Here is a 15,853-nt window from a genome sequence, read left to right as displayed (position 1 = left end):
TCTTTCCTGAACAGCTCAGGAGAGGTCAGTTCCTGTTTTTGAGGGCTAATCTTTCCCTGCTTCTGAGACCCAGGTCCAAAAGCTCCATAGGACTTTCCAACACCACAGGGTATGGTTCCGGAAGAAACACAATGGCCTGGAGGAGCTAGTGGAGAGAGAGAAGTCCTGAACTAGTGACCCCCTTGCGGCCTCCTGGGCTCCGGAGGGGCCTGCATCACATGGAATGAAAACAAATGCTTATCAGCACCAGGCTGAAAATCTACTGCTTCTTTATTTAACCATCCAGTGCATGATTTTGAACTTCCTAAGGCAATTCCCAGCCCGGCAGCCTCTAGTGAGTCTGCCTCCTCCCCCAGACCTTGTCAGAGCACCACCTTGGGTTTTCACCCCATCAAGGCTGGGTACCGGACCCCCTCCCTTCAAGGGTCACATCACTGTGAAGCTCTCCCAGCTCCAGGCCCTGGGCCTACTCCCCCAGCCCATCTTCAGCTGCTGTCTGGCTGCCTGGGATCCAACTGTGAGCTCCTTCAAGTTGGGCTTGGGGCTGGCACACCTGACTCTGGAGTTCAAACATACTTGACCCCTGCCTTCCAAGAGTCTTGGAGCCTGGCTTTCCTTTTGTGGGGTTAACTTGCTGGGTTGTTACTAGCTAGAAACGTGACCTGCCTCATGATATGTCTACACCCGAGCACCTCAAAGGAGAGTTGTAGGGGAACTTTGACCAGGAAGTCCTTCCCTTGTTTATATGTCTGAACACAGCCCTGCCTACCTTTTATTTTTCCCTGCAGTGTTAGGGATTTCCCCTGCTCTTTGCTTCTGCCCACTCTTCTCTGGGGCACTTTGGACAACCACATGACTAAAACCCACCATCCACCTGCCCCACTGAGCAGTCTTCTACAGGCTCAGAAACTGTACCCTGTCCCCAAAACTATTTCCAACTACAGGACCCAAGACTGCTCCCTGGTAGGGAATGTCAGTATGCCTGGGAAGGATGCGGTGTTTGCAAATACAGTATTAAATCTAGTACTACAGGCTTTTCAGGCATTATTTATAACACGAGAATTTTCTTGAAAGGGATCTCTGTTTTGCCAATCTTCAAAGCCAAGGCAGGCAGGATGACTTCATGTGACGGCATTAAGCCTGCCAAGGAATGGCACAGCCTCACGCTGTCCCAGCTGATCACTGTAGCTAAAGCTGACATTCACTCTCCAGAGACTTGACTTAGATCAGGGCAGTCCCACTTGTGTCCTTCCCATGGCAATGGAATAAAACAGTTAATAGATCTTAGTACTCAGATATTAATTTAATAATGAAACCAAGAGTAGTCATTCACCCACAGCAAAGGTCCTTAAGCAGTCATCACATGGTTGGGGCAGGAGGTTCAGCTGATTCCTTCTACTGGGTCTTTTTCCACATTCTTTTCTCTTGACCTGGGAGTGACCAAAAGGATTCAGCTTTCTATACACAGTTAGGAGGGAATACCAACCTTTATTTACACTTGGGTTCAAGTTCAGAGCCATCTTAAACAGCATAGCAAAGCGAGGGGAAAGCACAGATCCTGGGACCAAGTTCAGATTCCAACACAAGCATGTTAACTGGTGACAACAGGCAAATGTTATCTTGAGTGTCTGCGGTACAAGGGGAGAGCATCACCCCAGCTGCCCACAGCTGTTAGAGCTGCCTCAGCCCCAGTTCCCACCCCAGGCGCACGACCAAGTGTGGCTCCTGCAGGGCTTGCTCTGCTGGGCAGGGCAGGACTTTGGGAATGGCTGAAACTCAGAGGTGGCCCCTAACCCCAAACATTCACCACAGGCAAGAAATAGGAACTCCAACTGTTGTAAGGGCTGAGTGAGAAAAACCGCACATGGTGTTCAATAAATACTAGTTATTTACAAGTCTTGCTGGGACAAGGACTGAGGGCATCTGTACATGGGCACTGTATTCAGATACTAGTTTTGAGGGAGAAAAGGGTATGGTGTTAAGTTGCAATACTCTTTTGCCTGGACCCCTTTCACTTGATTGATGGGTTAAATAACATGATTTTAAAAATCATATGCTTAATACTCATCCTAAAAACCACCCGAACCCTAAATATGCACATTTATACTAAGCATGTGTGTATGTGTGTGTACATACACACGGAAACCACGAGGTAGTTAAATCACCATTAAAAAAAACAATACTTTTCCTAATTCTCTGTCATAGAGTGGTGGCCAGTGGCTATATATACACTAGCTGCTTAATATTATTAAATGAAAACCAGAACTCAAAAAATACCAGGAGAGTGTAACATTTACAAGTAACCAGTAAATACAGTTGTATTTTAATTCCTCCGTCTCTGAAAAGTAGGCTGTGACTGCTTTAAGTTAATGGTCCAAGTTATGCATATTTCCTCTAATACTAAAGAACACAGCCTTCCAATTCTGTACAATTTACGAAGTAGTCTCAGCAGATTCTGTTTTACATCTTTACTCTCCCTGTTTTTGTGGAGGATTCAATACAATCTCTATATATACATTTTAAACACTGTTTCTGAACTTCATTTGGAATTCCTTAAATAAAAAAATAATCACCATTCTCCACCTTCTTGAGAAAGTGCCGGACTAACCCCCCGACTGGAAAACTGCTGCTCTGGGTCTGGAGAAATCCCTATCCCACAGCCCCCAGGCCAAAAAAGCGCAACAAATTCACACTACACGGGAAAAAGCAACATCTATTGTTCTTAGAGTCTGACTCTCTTCCCCACAGCAAGAAAAGTCTCTCATAGGTACACCAACGCTGTTTTAGGTTGCTAGGGAAATAGGGCTCTCTCAAGCCAGAGCAGGAAAGTCCTCAGGGTCATCTGGGTTGGGAGCAACATCTTGTGTCTAAAAAAAAAAAAAAGAAAAGTTTTGAAATCAACAGTCATTTTACCCATTCCCACTTGGGCACATCCCTCTAGAAATACAGGCCCACTCTCATCCAGGGAAGGCGCTAATGGGGGATATGGCCCAAACACTGGGGAGAGGCAGGCCCCCAGTACAAAGAGAAGACAGAGTGGGGGACACAGAAGGGTGCCTCTCCCTTCTCAGAATCATTCCTCTCCCCACTACAAGATGGCCAGCAGTGCCCGCCTTCCTCCCTTTCTCCCACAAACCCTTACTGAGTGACCCTGAGTATCATACTCAGTGATACTCAGTGTCCCTGAGTATCAGGCACTTCCCTCATCTAATAAACATGATATAGAATGTTTACTACTTGGAGATACAAGGTTGATTAGAGACAGTTCCTGGCTGCCCTGGGTCCCCCTGAGGTCAGGGGAGAAGCCCTGAGGAAATCACAGTGTGGTAACTTCAGCCAAGTGTCCAGTGAACAGACCCCAGGAGGGGCTCCCACTGCAGTCTGGTGGCAGAGTGTACACCATGGTCAGGTAGGGGCTTCTAGAAGAGAAGGTTCTTCCAGAGGTAAGCCTCAGTGAAGGAGCAAAGAGAATACAGATCTCCAAACAGAGTACCTTGACAGTGAAAGGTGGGGGTCTGGGGGCAGGTCTGAGCTGGAAGAGCACATGTTCAGAAATGTTTATGAAGTGCCTAATACACACTCAAAAGTGTGCAAGGCACAGGGGAAACCAATAGTGAGCAAAGCACACATGGTTTCTGTCATCCACTGTAGAGACAGCAGACACTGATCAATAATCACACCCCTGAGGATAGAGTTAAAAATGAAGATAATGCTTCAAAGAAAAATAAAATTGTTTGCTCAAGGATGACCTGGTCTGGAAGGACATGTGCCCAGAGAAGACTCCTGTGAGGGGGCAAGGTCAGAGGGTCTATGACTCTAGGTGAGCAAGCAAAGGGATAAGAGAAGGACTATCAGGTACAAAGGCCCTGTGGGGTCAGGAACATGCTTGTCTGAAGAACTAGAGGTAAAGGTGTTGGCTGAGAAGCAGGGAAGAATGGTCTGAGGTGAGATGACGAACCTGGGGAGGTCACAAGGAGGCCCTGAAGCCTTACAGAAGGTCCTGTCTGCCCTGAAAGCACCATACAATCAGATCATATTAAGTAACCATCAGGTGATCTGACTGGTTCCCAAGCCTTTGTCCTTCTCTGTTCATGGCAGTGGTTCTCCCTGGTGACCGTGGAGGCTGGGGCTACTGAATGGTCTGTACCAACAATGTCCATACTGTTACCATCATTGTTCCAAATGCCTCGATGTCAGACCCACACCAGACAGAGGGATGGACAGCAGACCCTGATGGCCCTCCCAGCTGCACAGCCCAGGGCATCCTCATCCTCTCACTAGCTGTAAAAGACCATTCAGGACCGAGAACACAAACACTCACCACCACCTCTGCTCTGGGTCCATAGTTCTCTGCCCTTCTGATCCTTCCCCGGCCTCCCCGTGTGCCACCTCTGGCTCCACGCCCAGGACGAGGGAGGTTACCGAAATTAATCTCCAGCTGGGATGTGATGTCATTGGCTGCTTTCCGGAAAACGTGGGCATCATCTTCATAGTCATCCTTTACCATCTGAAACAGTCACAGCATCTCAGCATCACATGCACACACGTCTCCATGGACACTCACTCAGCTTAGTGTCCCAGAGCCATGCTTCCAGGGAGCTGAAATGGCATCACGGTGGGACAGTGCCTGCTGCCCCCACCATGTGTTGTCAGCACTGGACTCCAGGGCAAGGCAGAGGTAGGGACTCTGGTGCTCTGGTTCCAGCAAGGGGGGGATCTGCCCGTTCCCCAGCCACGTGTTCTCATATGCACAGTCTTCATCCAAACATCTTTGAAGTCACTATTAATTCAAGTGGGACCAAGTTTCTATCGGTTTGGCAGGTTAAGATGTAAGATCTGACGTGCCTAACAGCAATCGATACGAATGGTCTGTACCTAAATGTATTTTGGCTAAGATTTTTAAAAGTCTTAATTTCTGTCTTATTTGTTCACAAATTCTACTTTGATAAATAAGGAAATATCACCTTCCTAGAATAGAACTTGATGGAAAAACTCCTTTCAATGTGGGTGCTGACTGTACAAATACCATATGTTAAGAACTGCATGATTTACAATAAACAGTTCTGACTCAAAATATAGGGAACTAGTAAAACAAGAGAGTACGGTTATTGGAGGATCACCACTGATGCGGCAGAAGGAACTCAAGCTGCTTTTTTTTTTTTTATAAAGATTTTTATTTATTTATTTGAAAGAGAGAGATTACAAGTAGGCAGAGAGAGAGAGGAGGAAGCAGGCTCCCCGCTGAGCAGAGAGCCCGATGCGGGACTCGATCCCAGGACCCTAAGATCACGACCTGAGCCGAAGGCAGCGGCTTAACCCACTGAGCCACCCAGGCGCCCTCAAGCTGCTTTTTAAGAACGATTATCAGTCAAAATACTTTGAGAAATGACATTTTAAGAGGTCAAATAAATTCTGCGTCTTGTTAAAGGAAACTCCATTAAATGTATCTTGTTCCAAATTTGATTTGGCATCAATTCCTAGTATGAGATAAAACAAACCTCTCCCTTTTGAGTAAAATATAAATCTACAGGAAATATGCCGAAAGTCCTAGATGAGAAATCTCCAAAGTGCTATAATGCTAAACATGCCTAAAACTCGTCCAGTAAATGGAATCAAGCTTCCCTGAACTTATCAAGCAAGCCCTTCTGGCCACATGTTCATTACAGGTTTCATGTTTAACACTCAGACTGCCTTCAAAGCTGCGCCGTAGGTAAATGGACTGTTGAAGCTAAAACGGTGAAAGAAAGAACAATTCAGGAGCACTGGCACTCTGGTAAAAAAGGCAAACACAAAAAAACAGCAAGAGGCAAATTAACCGCCCAGCATGTGCTGTAGAAAACTGCGGGCTCTGGGGGAGGCTCTGGGGGTACCTCGTTGGGATGCTGAGCAAAGGCCCTACTCAGTTCACAGGCTGCTGCTGGTCTGGACTTGGCAAACAGGAGAGACCACTGCAGTGCTCCATTTCTTAGGGTCCCCAGCACAAAGTAAATGTGTGACCCCACGACTGGGCTTTTGTCACTTTCAGAGCACTTCCTGGCTCAGTGCCCTAAGATTACCAAGGACCAAAGACGTGCTTTCCTGAGGCCAGGCTGCATGAGTCAGCTAACCCAGGTGCTTCAGATGCTCCAGACCCCTCTTTGGAGGCACAGCGGGTGAATCTGGTGTGGATACAGGACAAACAGTTTCAGTTTTCGCCTGACCTGTCAACTACCCATTTCACATCCCATCCTGACAGCACATTTGTTTGAGGCAAAGCTTTATTTACGATGCCACAGAACAAAAAAGAACAAAAGTGAATTGGAAAAGAGCCAACCCAGCTAGCTGGACTTGCAGCAATGAATGCTGCAGGGGACCCTTACGTTCAGGAACATAAATGGAATGTGACTAAATGACACAGTGACCATCCAAACAATCTATGCAGAAGATCTTTCCAAAGCTTAGGCTCCAAAAAAGGGCTAACACGAACTGAGAAATGAGGCCCTCAAAAGAGGGAAAAACACCGTGAGCTGTGAGCGATCCTGACCGCGCCGCCTGGTCTCGGGGGCTTCTCCCTGGAGTCTCAGCAGTCAGGCCCACAGGGTGGAGCTGCTGCAATGCACAGAGCACAGAACTGCAGCTGGTTTCGAGGATCAATCACTCCCAATTAAATGCTCTTATGCAGAGTTTGAGCTGAAACTACTCTATCATGAAATACAGGAGTTATCCCTTGACATGGCATTGTTCATGAAACACTGTACCTCTCTTTTGAGACAAAAATGAAATGCCATTAACACACAGTATTTGCACAGTCAAAGCACAGTTCTGGGTTGAGCAGAAAATGCACTGTCACGGCAACTGCTTTGTATGAAGTGTCAAAAGGTCAGGTTTCTACTCTTTTTACAAACAATACAGATAAGAGATACAGATAAAATTAGGCATATATTGTATCTGATTACTCCTAGGTAGAAATTAAAATGCCAACTGCTGGGACAGCTGAGTGGCTCAGTGGGTTGGGCCGCTGCCTTTGGCTCAGGTTGTGATCCTAGGGTCCTGGGATTGAGTCCCGCATGGGGCTCCTTGCTCAGCGGGGAGCCTGCTTCTCTCCTGCCTCTGCCTGCCACTCTGCCTGCTTGTGTGCACACGCGCGTTCTCTCTCACTCTCTCTCTGACAAATAAATAAAACCTTAAAAAAAAAAAAAGAATGCCAAATACTAATGTCCCATTTTCTTTTTTCTTTTTTTTTTTTTTTAAAGATTTTATTTATTTATTTGACAGACAGAGATCACAAGTAGGCAGAGAGGAAGGCAGAGAGAGAGAGGAGGAAGCAGGCTGTCCGCGGAGCAGACAGCCCGACGCGGGTCTCGATCCCAGGACCCTGGGATCATGACCTGAGCCGAAGGCAGAGGCTTTAACCCACTGAGCCACCCAGGCGCCCGTAATGTCCCATTTTCACCCTAGGAGTGGAAAGGGTCATTTGGTTTCTAGAAAGGTAATCTAGACGATTACCTCTAGAGGAGAAAATGTCATGCTTACATCATCTCTATACTTGGACTTGTGTATCACCACTGCTTTGGAAGGGACAGTAGACTCAGGTTTCCGGATGTTAAACTCAGGCTTTGGTCTTGTCTGTTCTTGAAGGTTTTTCCACTCATCAAGGGTCATCTCTTGAACTTGAGTTTCCTCTTCTAACTCCAACTCAGGAACTCTATTAAGAAGCAGAAGTTTTTGATGGCTCTAAAACGTCTTTTCTCAAAGACAAAGTTGTTACTATTAGTTTAGCATACCTTCATGATCCCGCATCTCAAATTTACATAAGGTAAGACAATCTCTGAACCATATAGCTTCCTTATTTTAATCATTTTATGCTATCACTGCCAACTGAAGGTAATTCTTGTTTTCTTTCTTTCTTAATAATCTCGATGCCGAATGTGGGGCTCCCACTCACACATCTGAGATCGGGGGCCACATGTCCCACCAACTTTGCCAGCCAGGCACCCCTCACTTCCTGTTTCAAAACTGTCTTTGAAAAATGGGAACATCACCATCCCATTAACATTACACTTCACCTCCCTGCAGTCCCTTCCCAGATGGCATTACACACAAAATGAGGTAACTGCAAAAGAAAAGGGAGGAACTGTTATGTTAAAACAAATAGAGGCAACCATGAAAAGAGTTTTAAAACAGTGGGTTTCAAATACATAGTATAGTTTTGTAAATACCCTCTTCAGATTCATGAAATTTTAAAAGAAAACAGAAGACAGATTGATAGATCGATGGACTAGAATTCAGAGCCCAGAAGTAAATCCTCACATTTACGATAAACTGATTTTTTTCAAGCAGGTGCCAAAGATAATTCAAAGGAGAAACAGTAGTCTTTTCAACAAATGAGTCTGAGAAAACAGGATATCCACACGCAAAAGGAAGTCGGACCTCTACTTCACACATTTACATAAATATAAGAGTTAGACATACAAACCCCTTAGAAGATAACACAGGCATAAATATCCATGGCCTCAGTTAGATTAGGCAGTGGTGACACCAGAAGTATATGCAACAAAAGAGAAAGTGGATTAACTGGACATCACCAAAACTTCTGAAAACTTTTGTGCTGCAAAGGACACCATTAAGAAAGTGAAAAGGAAACCCCTGGAACAGTAGAAAATATTTGTGAATTATATATCTGATAACGGACTTATGTCTGGAATACAAAAAGGACTCTTACAACTCAATGAAGAGAAATAACCCAACTGAAAAATAGGCAAGGCTCTGAACAGACATTTTTCCAAAGAATATTTAAAAATAGACAATAAGATGCTCAATATCATTAGCTATCAGGGAAATGTAAATCAAAACAACAATGACAGGGGTGCCTGGGTGGCTCAGTGGGTTAAAGCCTCTGCTTTCGGCTCAGGTCATGATCCCAGGGACCTGGGATCAAACCCCACATCAGGCTCTCTGCTCAGCAGGGAGCCTGCTTCCTCCTCTCTCTCTCTGCCTCTCTGCCTACTTGTGATCTCTGTCAAATAAATAAATAAATCTTTAAAAAAAAAACAAACCACAATGACTTATACCCACTCCACATTCAGTGGGATCATCAGGATAAAAAAAGGCATTTAACAAGTGCTGGTGAAGATGTGGAGAGCTTGGAATCTTGGAACCTGGTAATACGAAATGGTGTGGCCACTTTGGAAAACAGCCTGGCAGGGGCACCTGGATGGCTCAGTCTTATTTAAGAGCCTGCCTTCAACTCAGATCATGATCTCAGGGTCCCGGGATCAAGCCCCACCCCATCGCACTCTCTGCTCAGCGGGAAGCCTGCTCCTCCCTCTCCCACTCCCTCTGCTTGTGTTTCCTCTCTCACTGTCAAATAAATAAATAAAATCTTGAAGGAAGGAAGGAAACAAACAAACAGTCTGGCAAATCCTTAATAATGTAATCTAGAGTTACCATCTGACCTAGTAATATCACTGCTAGGTGTATACCCAAGAGAAATGACAACATATGCCCATGTGAAAATACAAATGGTGCCACATATGGCAATTCAATAATGCTGTTTACAGCAGCATTATTCACAATCACCAAAGTGGAAACAGCTTGGATGTCCATCAACTGACTAATAGACAAAATGTGGTATATCTAATACTATGGAAAATTATTTGGCTATAAGAAGAAATGAAGTATTGATACATGTTACAACACAAATAAACCTTGAAGACCTCATGCTAAATAAACCAGGCACAGGAAGTTTATGTACAATTCCATTTATATGGGATATCCAGAAAAGGCAAATTCATAGAGACAAAAAGCAGACTAGTAGCCCCCAGGGACTGGAGGCAGGGAGCCCAGGGAAGGACTGCTTAATGGGTACAGAGTGATGAAAATGTTCTGGAAATAGATAATGGTAATGGCTGATTAATGGTAATGGTAATGGTAATGGCTGATTAAAATTTAAAACTTTATGTTACGTGCATTTAGCACCAAAAAGAAAACATATGTAAAAGAAAGAAATGAAGCCTTGATACATCCCATGGCATGGATGAACCTGAGAACATAAGGCTAAGTGAAATAAGTCAGACCCAAAAGGACAAATACAATATGCCACTTATATGAGGTGCCTAGAATAGGCAAATTCATAGAGATATAGAAGAATAGAGGTTGCCAGAGGTTAAGGGGAGGGAGGAATGGGGATTTATTATTTCATGGATACAATGTTTATATTTGTGAGGATGAAAGTGTTCTGGAGATGGATGGTGGTAACAACTGCACATGGTGTGAATGGAATTAATGCCATTAAACTGTACACTTACAAATGGCTAAAATGGTGGTTTTCTATGTTATATATGTTTTACCACCATTTAAAAAAATTAATAACATAATATACCCCAAACCACTGACTTGTATAGTTTAAACGGTTGAATTTTATAGAATGGATATCGTATCTCAATAAACTTTAAAAGAAAAAAAAATTAGGTGATGAGTGGGAAGGCAATCAAATCTATATATAATACCTTCATAGAAGGGCTAATGTAACTTACAGTACTAGGTTATAGGTTAATGACATGAAAACTATTAGAGAAATCTAATCATAGAGCATCCAAAACATGCATATTTATAAAGTAACTTTAAAATATCAAGCAAATGGTAGAAAAAAGATCAAAGCGGTGGTTGCCTCTGAAGGAGCATGAGGGAACTTTCTGGCACAGTGGTAATATTCTGTATCTTGATGGACAAGTTTGGGTTCCACAAGTATATGCATTTGTTAAAATGATCAAAAAAAAAATATATATATATATGCATAAGAATCTATAATAGCAAAACAGTAGAAACAACCCAAACTCACCTAGAGAGAAATTTGGTAGAAAAATTATGGATAGTAAACAAGAAGACTATCTCTATATATTGCTGGAGAGCATCTCCTGGGTATGTTCATGTAAGAGCAAAGTGGAACGTATATTACCATTCACCTAAGAAATAGTGAGATGTACAAATGTATCAAGTATCCCCCACTTTTTAGAAGTTCACATTAAGCTTTTACAAAAGCCCACCTCAACACCAGTCTCTGCAAACTGAAAGAAATCCAAAGAGGACTTTTGCTTTTATGAGAAAAGGCAAAAAAAAGTAGTATTCAGCTTTTATTATGCGGTTAGACAAAGTGTATAAAGTGTATCCTGAGCAGTGAGAGAAGCCTCAGAAAACTCATTGCGTGGGAACTCCACTCAGTCTATCTCAGCATCAAGTGGACAGCTTTGAACTGTGTCTGGGAGCATCTGTGCTTTATCTCAATTTCTCCTGTGCATCTGTTAGCAAGATGTGTCCTAAAGTATTGGAAAAGCCCAAGCAGTTAATTTTGGAGCCTAGGAATGCTCAAAAAACTTTTATTTTTTTTTATTTTTTTTTAAAAGATTTTATTTATTTATCAGAGAGAGAGAGGGGGAGAGAGCGAGCACAGGCAGACAGAATGGCAGGCAGAGGCAGAGGGAGAAGCAGGCTCCCCGCCGAGCAAGGAGCCCGATGTGGGACTCGATCCCAGGACGCTGGGATCATGACCTGAGCCGAAGGCAGCTGCTTAACCAACTGAGCCACCCAGGCGTCCCCTCAAAAAACTTTTAATATAAATTAATGGTACTCACTTCTTTTTTTTATGCCATTTTGGACTATAAAGTGTTTCAAAGGAATGCCCTACTTTCAGATAGCAGGGGAGACCTGTATACACATAGGTTTTATTTTAAAAAATCATAATATAGGCCAGAGAAAGGTAACAGATAGAAGCTAGTTGGAAAGTGTAGTGTTTTATCAGACTGAACTTTGGAAACACCAATGTTTTATATAATTATAAAATTAGACTTAAGTTAAAATTCAGTCTCTAAAATTTGAAAACAAAATTAATCAAGGTAGCCTAATGTTTATCAAGTTGGTGATATAACCACCTGGAGAAACTAAAGTGATTATTCACTTCCCTTTGATTACTTTGATTACTCATTTCCCTCTATATAACTTTTTAGTAATCATATTATTGGACACAATGTTGGTAATGTTGTTTGTTACTTATGTGAGTAGCAAGTGAGTGATGTTACTGACAACTGGGATTTTCAGCATGGAAGTAACAAAGAAACAAATGTAAGAAAACTTCACTAAAAATCTGTAGTCTTAAATTTCAAATGGAAATAATGAATAAACTCATATTTTTTTATCTAAAAAGTGTGTGTGTGTGTGTGTGTGTGTGTGTGTGTATTTCTTAGCTCTATATACTTAAATGTCCTAGAAACAATTAAGAACCTAGTAGCTGAGCACCCCTAGTGCTCAGACTGTGTTTTCTAACTCCCATATTCTATTAAGGGGAAATGGATTTCTTTGGAAAAATGACTCTTGTGTGAGATATTCTGTATTGGGTAGGAAGTATAGATGATGAGATCAGAATACATCTTACCCAAACCAAGAAAGCCATTAAAGATGACTGAGTGTGTGCGTAAAAGATTAAGAATCAACTTGGAGAAGTTTCCTCTAGCTAAAAAATGGATGAGTTTAAGAACCCATAAGAATAAAAAAAATCAGTGGATTGAAACACAGTAAATATGTTTAAATCTCTAAGTTCAAAATACTTTTTTTTTTAAAGATTTTATTTAGTCATTTGACAGACAGAGATCACAAGCAGGCAGAGAGGCAGGCAGAGAGAGAGAAGGAAGCAGGCTCCCTGCCGAGCAGAGAGCCCGATGCGGGGCTCGATCCCAGGACCCTGGGACCATGACCCGAGCCGAAGGCAGAGGCTTTAACCCACTGAGCCACCCAGGCACCCCTCAAAATGATACTTGAGAAAAAGTCACCTGTACCTCAGAAATATGATAGGGAACTGAACCAACTCACTATTCTAAAAATAGATCAGTAAAAGGTACTTAATGATGTAGTGATAGAGTAAGCTTTGGCATTAAAGAGCTGTGTATTTTACCTTAGCTTGACCGTCTAACAGCTTGACATTGGGCAGGTTGCTTATTCTCTCCAAACCACAGTTTGTCTTTCATAAGGACAAGTGAAGTCCAGTTTGCCAGATTCATGGTACATTTCTTAAACAAACTTCTACCTCACTGTAATCAACTAGTTCCAGGTATAATTTTTTCTTTACCATTCATGCCGGCTAATAAGTGAAGAAAGAATGAGATTATTAGACTATTGCCAATGTGCAGCCTTAATGAAGTAATGCATAAAGGCAATGATGACCAGCATCCTTCTAAAACCTATGAAATAAGCCTACAAAAAGCTGAACCTGAATTTGATCAAACCTCTGATTTTCACTATTAATTTTTAGGAAATACAGAAAATCCAGGGGACAGAAAATATGTTCAACTCCTCTACAAGCAATGCTTGTTGCAACTGGCTTGTACTAGTTTGAACTGGCTCATAGTCAATTGTTAAATTTTCACAAATTTTGTGAGCTGGCTATTAACCACTGTTAAAAATTAAATTATGGGCGCCTGGGTGGCTCAGTGGGTTAAGCCACTGCCTTCGGCTCAGGTCATGATCTCAGGGTCCTGGGATCGAGTCCCGAGTCGGGCTCTCTGCTCAGCGGGGAGCCTGCTTCCCTCTCTCTCTCTCTGCCTGCCTCTCCATCTACTTGTGATTTCTCTCTGTCAAATAAATAAATAAAATTAAAAAAATAAATAAAAATAAAAATTAAATTATGTAAACTTATAATTAACTATATTAAAGTAAAGATAATAAATAATCACAATTCACTATTCCCTAGTAGTAAATTTCACTATATTTTACTTTTATCTATGCTCTTGGGGTTAGTTATACTAATGTATGTGAATCGTGGAAATGTTACATAATAATGTACTATTGCACATCTCTTCCCGACTCTGCATTCAGATGACACACTGGTAGTTTTAAATCAGCCATAATGGAAATATTTACACCACAGAAACCAGCAAGTGCAACAGATCCAGGCTTTTTCATCCTAGAGAGCCAGATGTTGAATATTTACCAGCATACCATTGCCCATAGGGAGGCACTCAGTAAAATTCTGACTCTGGACATATGATCCAATTTCTTCAACAAATAAATTGCAAGGGAAAGAAAAAACATACAGATTAAGACTTGAGAATAATCAAGATATTATAATATTAGTATAAAATAAACAGATCAATGGAACAAAACAGAGTAGTGAAAGAGGCCTAGACATAAATGGGCAACTGATTTTTTTCCCCTAAAGATTTTTCTTTATTTGGAGAGAGAAAGAGAGAGTGAACATGAGTAGGGAGAGGAGGCAGAGGGAAAAGCAGGCTCCCCACTGCGCAGAGAGCCCAATGCAGGACAGCCCAATGCAGCCCGATCCCAGGACCCTGCAATCATGACCTGAGCAGAAGGCAAAAACTTAAGTAACTGAGCTAGCTAGGCGTCCCATGGACAACTGATTTTTTAATAATGGTGTTTCATGTTCTATAATAACTAGATATACATATGCTTTTAAAAAAAGAAGAAAAAGGAACTTTTGATCTCTACCTCACACTCTATACAAAAATCAACTCAAAATGGATCACAGACTTAAATATAAAAAACCCAAATTATTAAACTTACAGGAGAAAACCTTTGTGCTATTAAACTGGGCAAAGATTTCTTAGATTTGAGACCAAAAGCAGGATCAACAAAAGATAAAAATGATAAAAAGTATACTTCATCAAAATTAAAAACTGCTGCTCTTCAAAAGATACTGTCGAGAGAATGAAAAGACAGGCCACAGACTGGAAGAAAGTATTTGCAAATCATTTATCTGATAGAGTACCTAAATCCAGAATATATGAAGAATTGTCAAAACACAGTAATAAGAAAACAGTTATAAAATGGGCAATTTCAACACTCTTTATTAAAGAAGATATACAGATGGCAAGTAACCCGTAAAAAGTTGCTTTAACATCATTAGTCAATAGGGAAAAACAAAACCCCAACAAGATATAAACCTATTATAATGGCTAAAAATCATACAAACTGGAACCACCTTAGAAAAGAGTTTGTCAGTTTCTCTAAAAGTTATATATAATCGCCTGCCATGCAGTCCAACTATTCCACTCCTCGGCATTTACAAAGGAGAGATGAAAATGTATATCCCAGAAAGACTTATACACAAATTGTTTGTTCATAGCAGCTTCACTTGTAGGAGTGAGAACTGGAAACAACCCAAATGACCAGCAGGTAGACAGGTAAAGAAACCACAGTCTGTCTGTGCAGGGAATACTGCTGGACACTGTACCTGCAGCAACACGACTGCAAACAAACAAACTCAGTGACAAAAAGGAGATCACTGGCCACCTGGGGAAAAGGAGCATTAGGGAGGGATGACAAAGGATAAAAGCAACCTTTCTGGGTTAATGGACAGGTTCATCATTTTGGTTGTGGTGATGGTTTTACAAGTACAGATGGATGTCGAGGCTCATGAGACTGTACACATACTAAACACAGGTCACTCACTGGCTGTGAACTGTCTCTCAATAGTACGGTTTTAAACATTTTATTTATTTTGAGAGAGAGACAGTGAGAGAGAGCATGAATGAGGAGAAGGTCAGAGGGAAAAGCAGACTCCCATGGAGCTGGGAGCCCAATGTGGGACTTGATCCCGGGACTCCAGGATCATGACCTGAGCCGAAGGCAGTCGCCTAACCAACTGAGCCACCCAGGTGCCTGGTTTTAAAGGCTTTTACAGTTTTAAAAAGAGATAAGAAATAAACCCCATTGAGATGTATATTTCAATATTAATTCAAACAAATTGTTCTAAAAAGAGATTTTGAGACAATCAGGGAAACTGACAAACTGCCCAGATATTTAAGGAATGGTTAAAAACTTTAGATGGGATGTAACACTATTCCAGTTAAAAAGAGTAGACTTT

At 42.1% G+C, this 15,853-nt stretch overlaps 1 protein-coding gene across 2 annotated transcripts in view; it reads right to left on the bottom strand.

Moving 5' to 3' along the window:
• Positions 1-1,284: 1,284 nt before the first annotated feature.
• HABP4 (hyaluronan binding protein 4) overlaps positions 1,285-15,853 on the bottom strand; it is a 42,877-nt gene continuing 28,308 nt past the window's right edge. For both annotated transcript variants that reach the window (XM_004777406.3, XM_004777407.3), the window contains exons 6-8: positions 7,513-7,684; positions 4,322-4,507; positions 1,285-2,867 (exon numbers count right to left, since the gene is read on the bottom strand). In XM_004777406.3, the coding sequence (XP_004777463.2) occupies positions 2,811-2,867; positions 4,322-4,507; positions 7,513-7,684 (415 nt within the window). In that variant the 3' untranslated portion in view covers positions 1,285-2,810. The remainder of the gene's footprint in view (positions 2,868-4,321; positions 4,508-7,512; positions 7,685-15,853) is intronic.

Source organism: Mustela putorius, unplaced genomic scaffold (assembly GCF_011764305.1).
Source record: "Mustela putorius furo isolate JIRA1106 unplaced genomic scaffold, ASM1176430v1.1 tig00000876_pilon_pilon_pilon, whole genome shotgun sequence".
Classification (NCBI taxonomy): domain Eukaryota; kingdom Metazoa; phylum Chordata; class Mammalia; order Carnivora; family Mustelidae; genus Mustela; species Mustela putorius.
The sequence above is the reverse complement of the archived record's forward strand: the minus strand, read 5'-3'. Positions and strand labels throughout refer to the sequence as shown.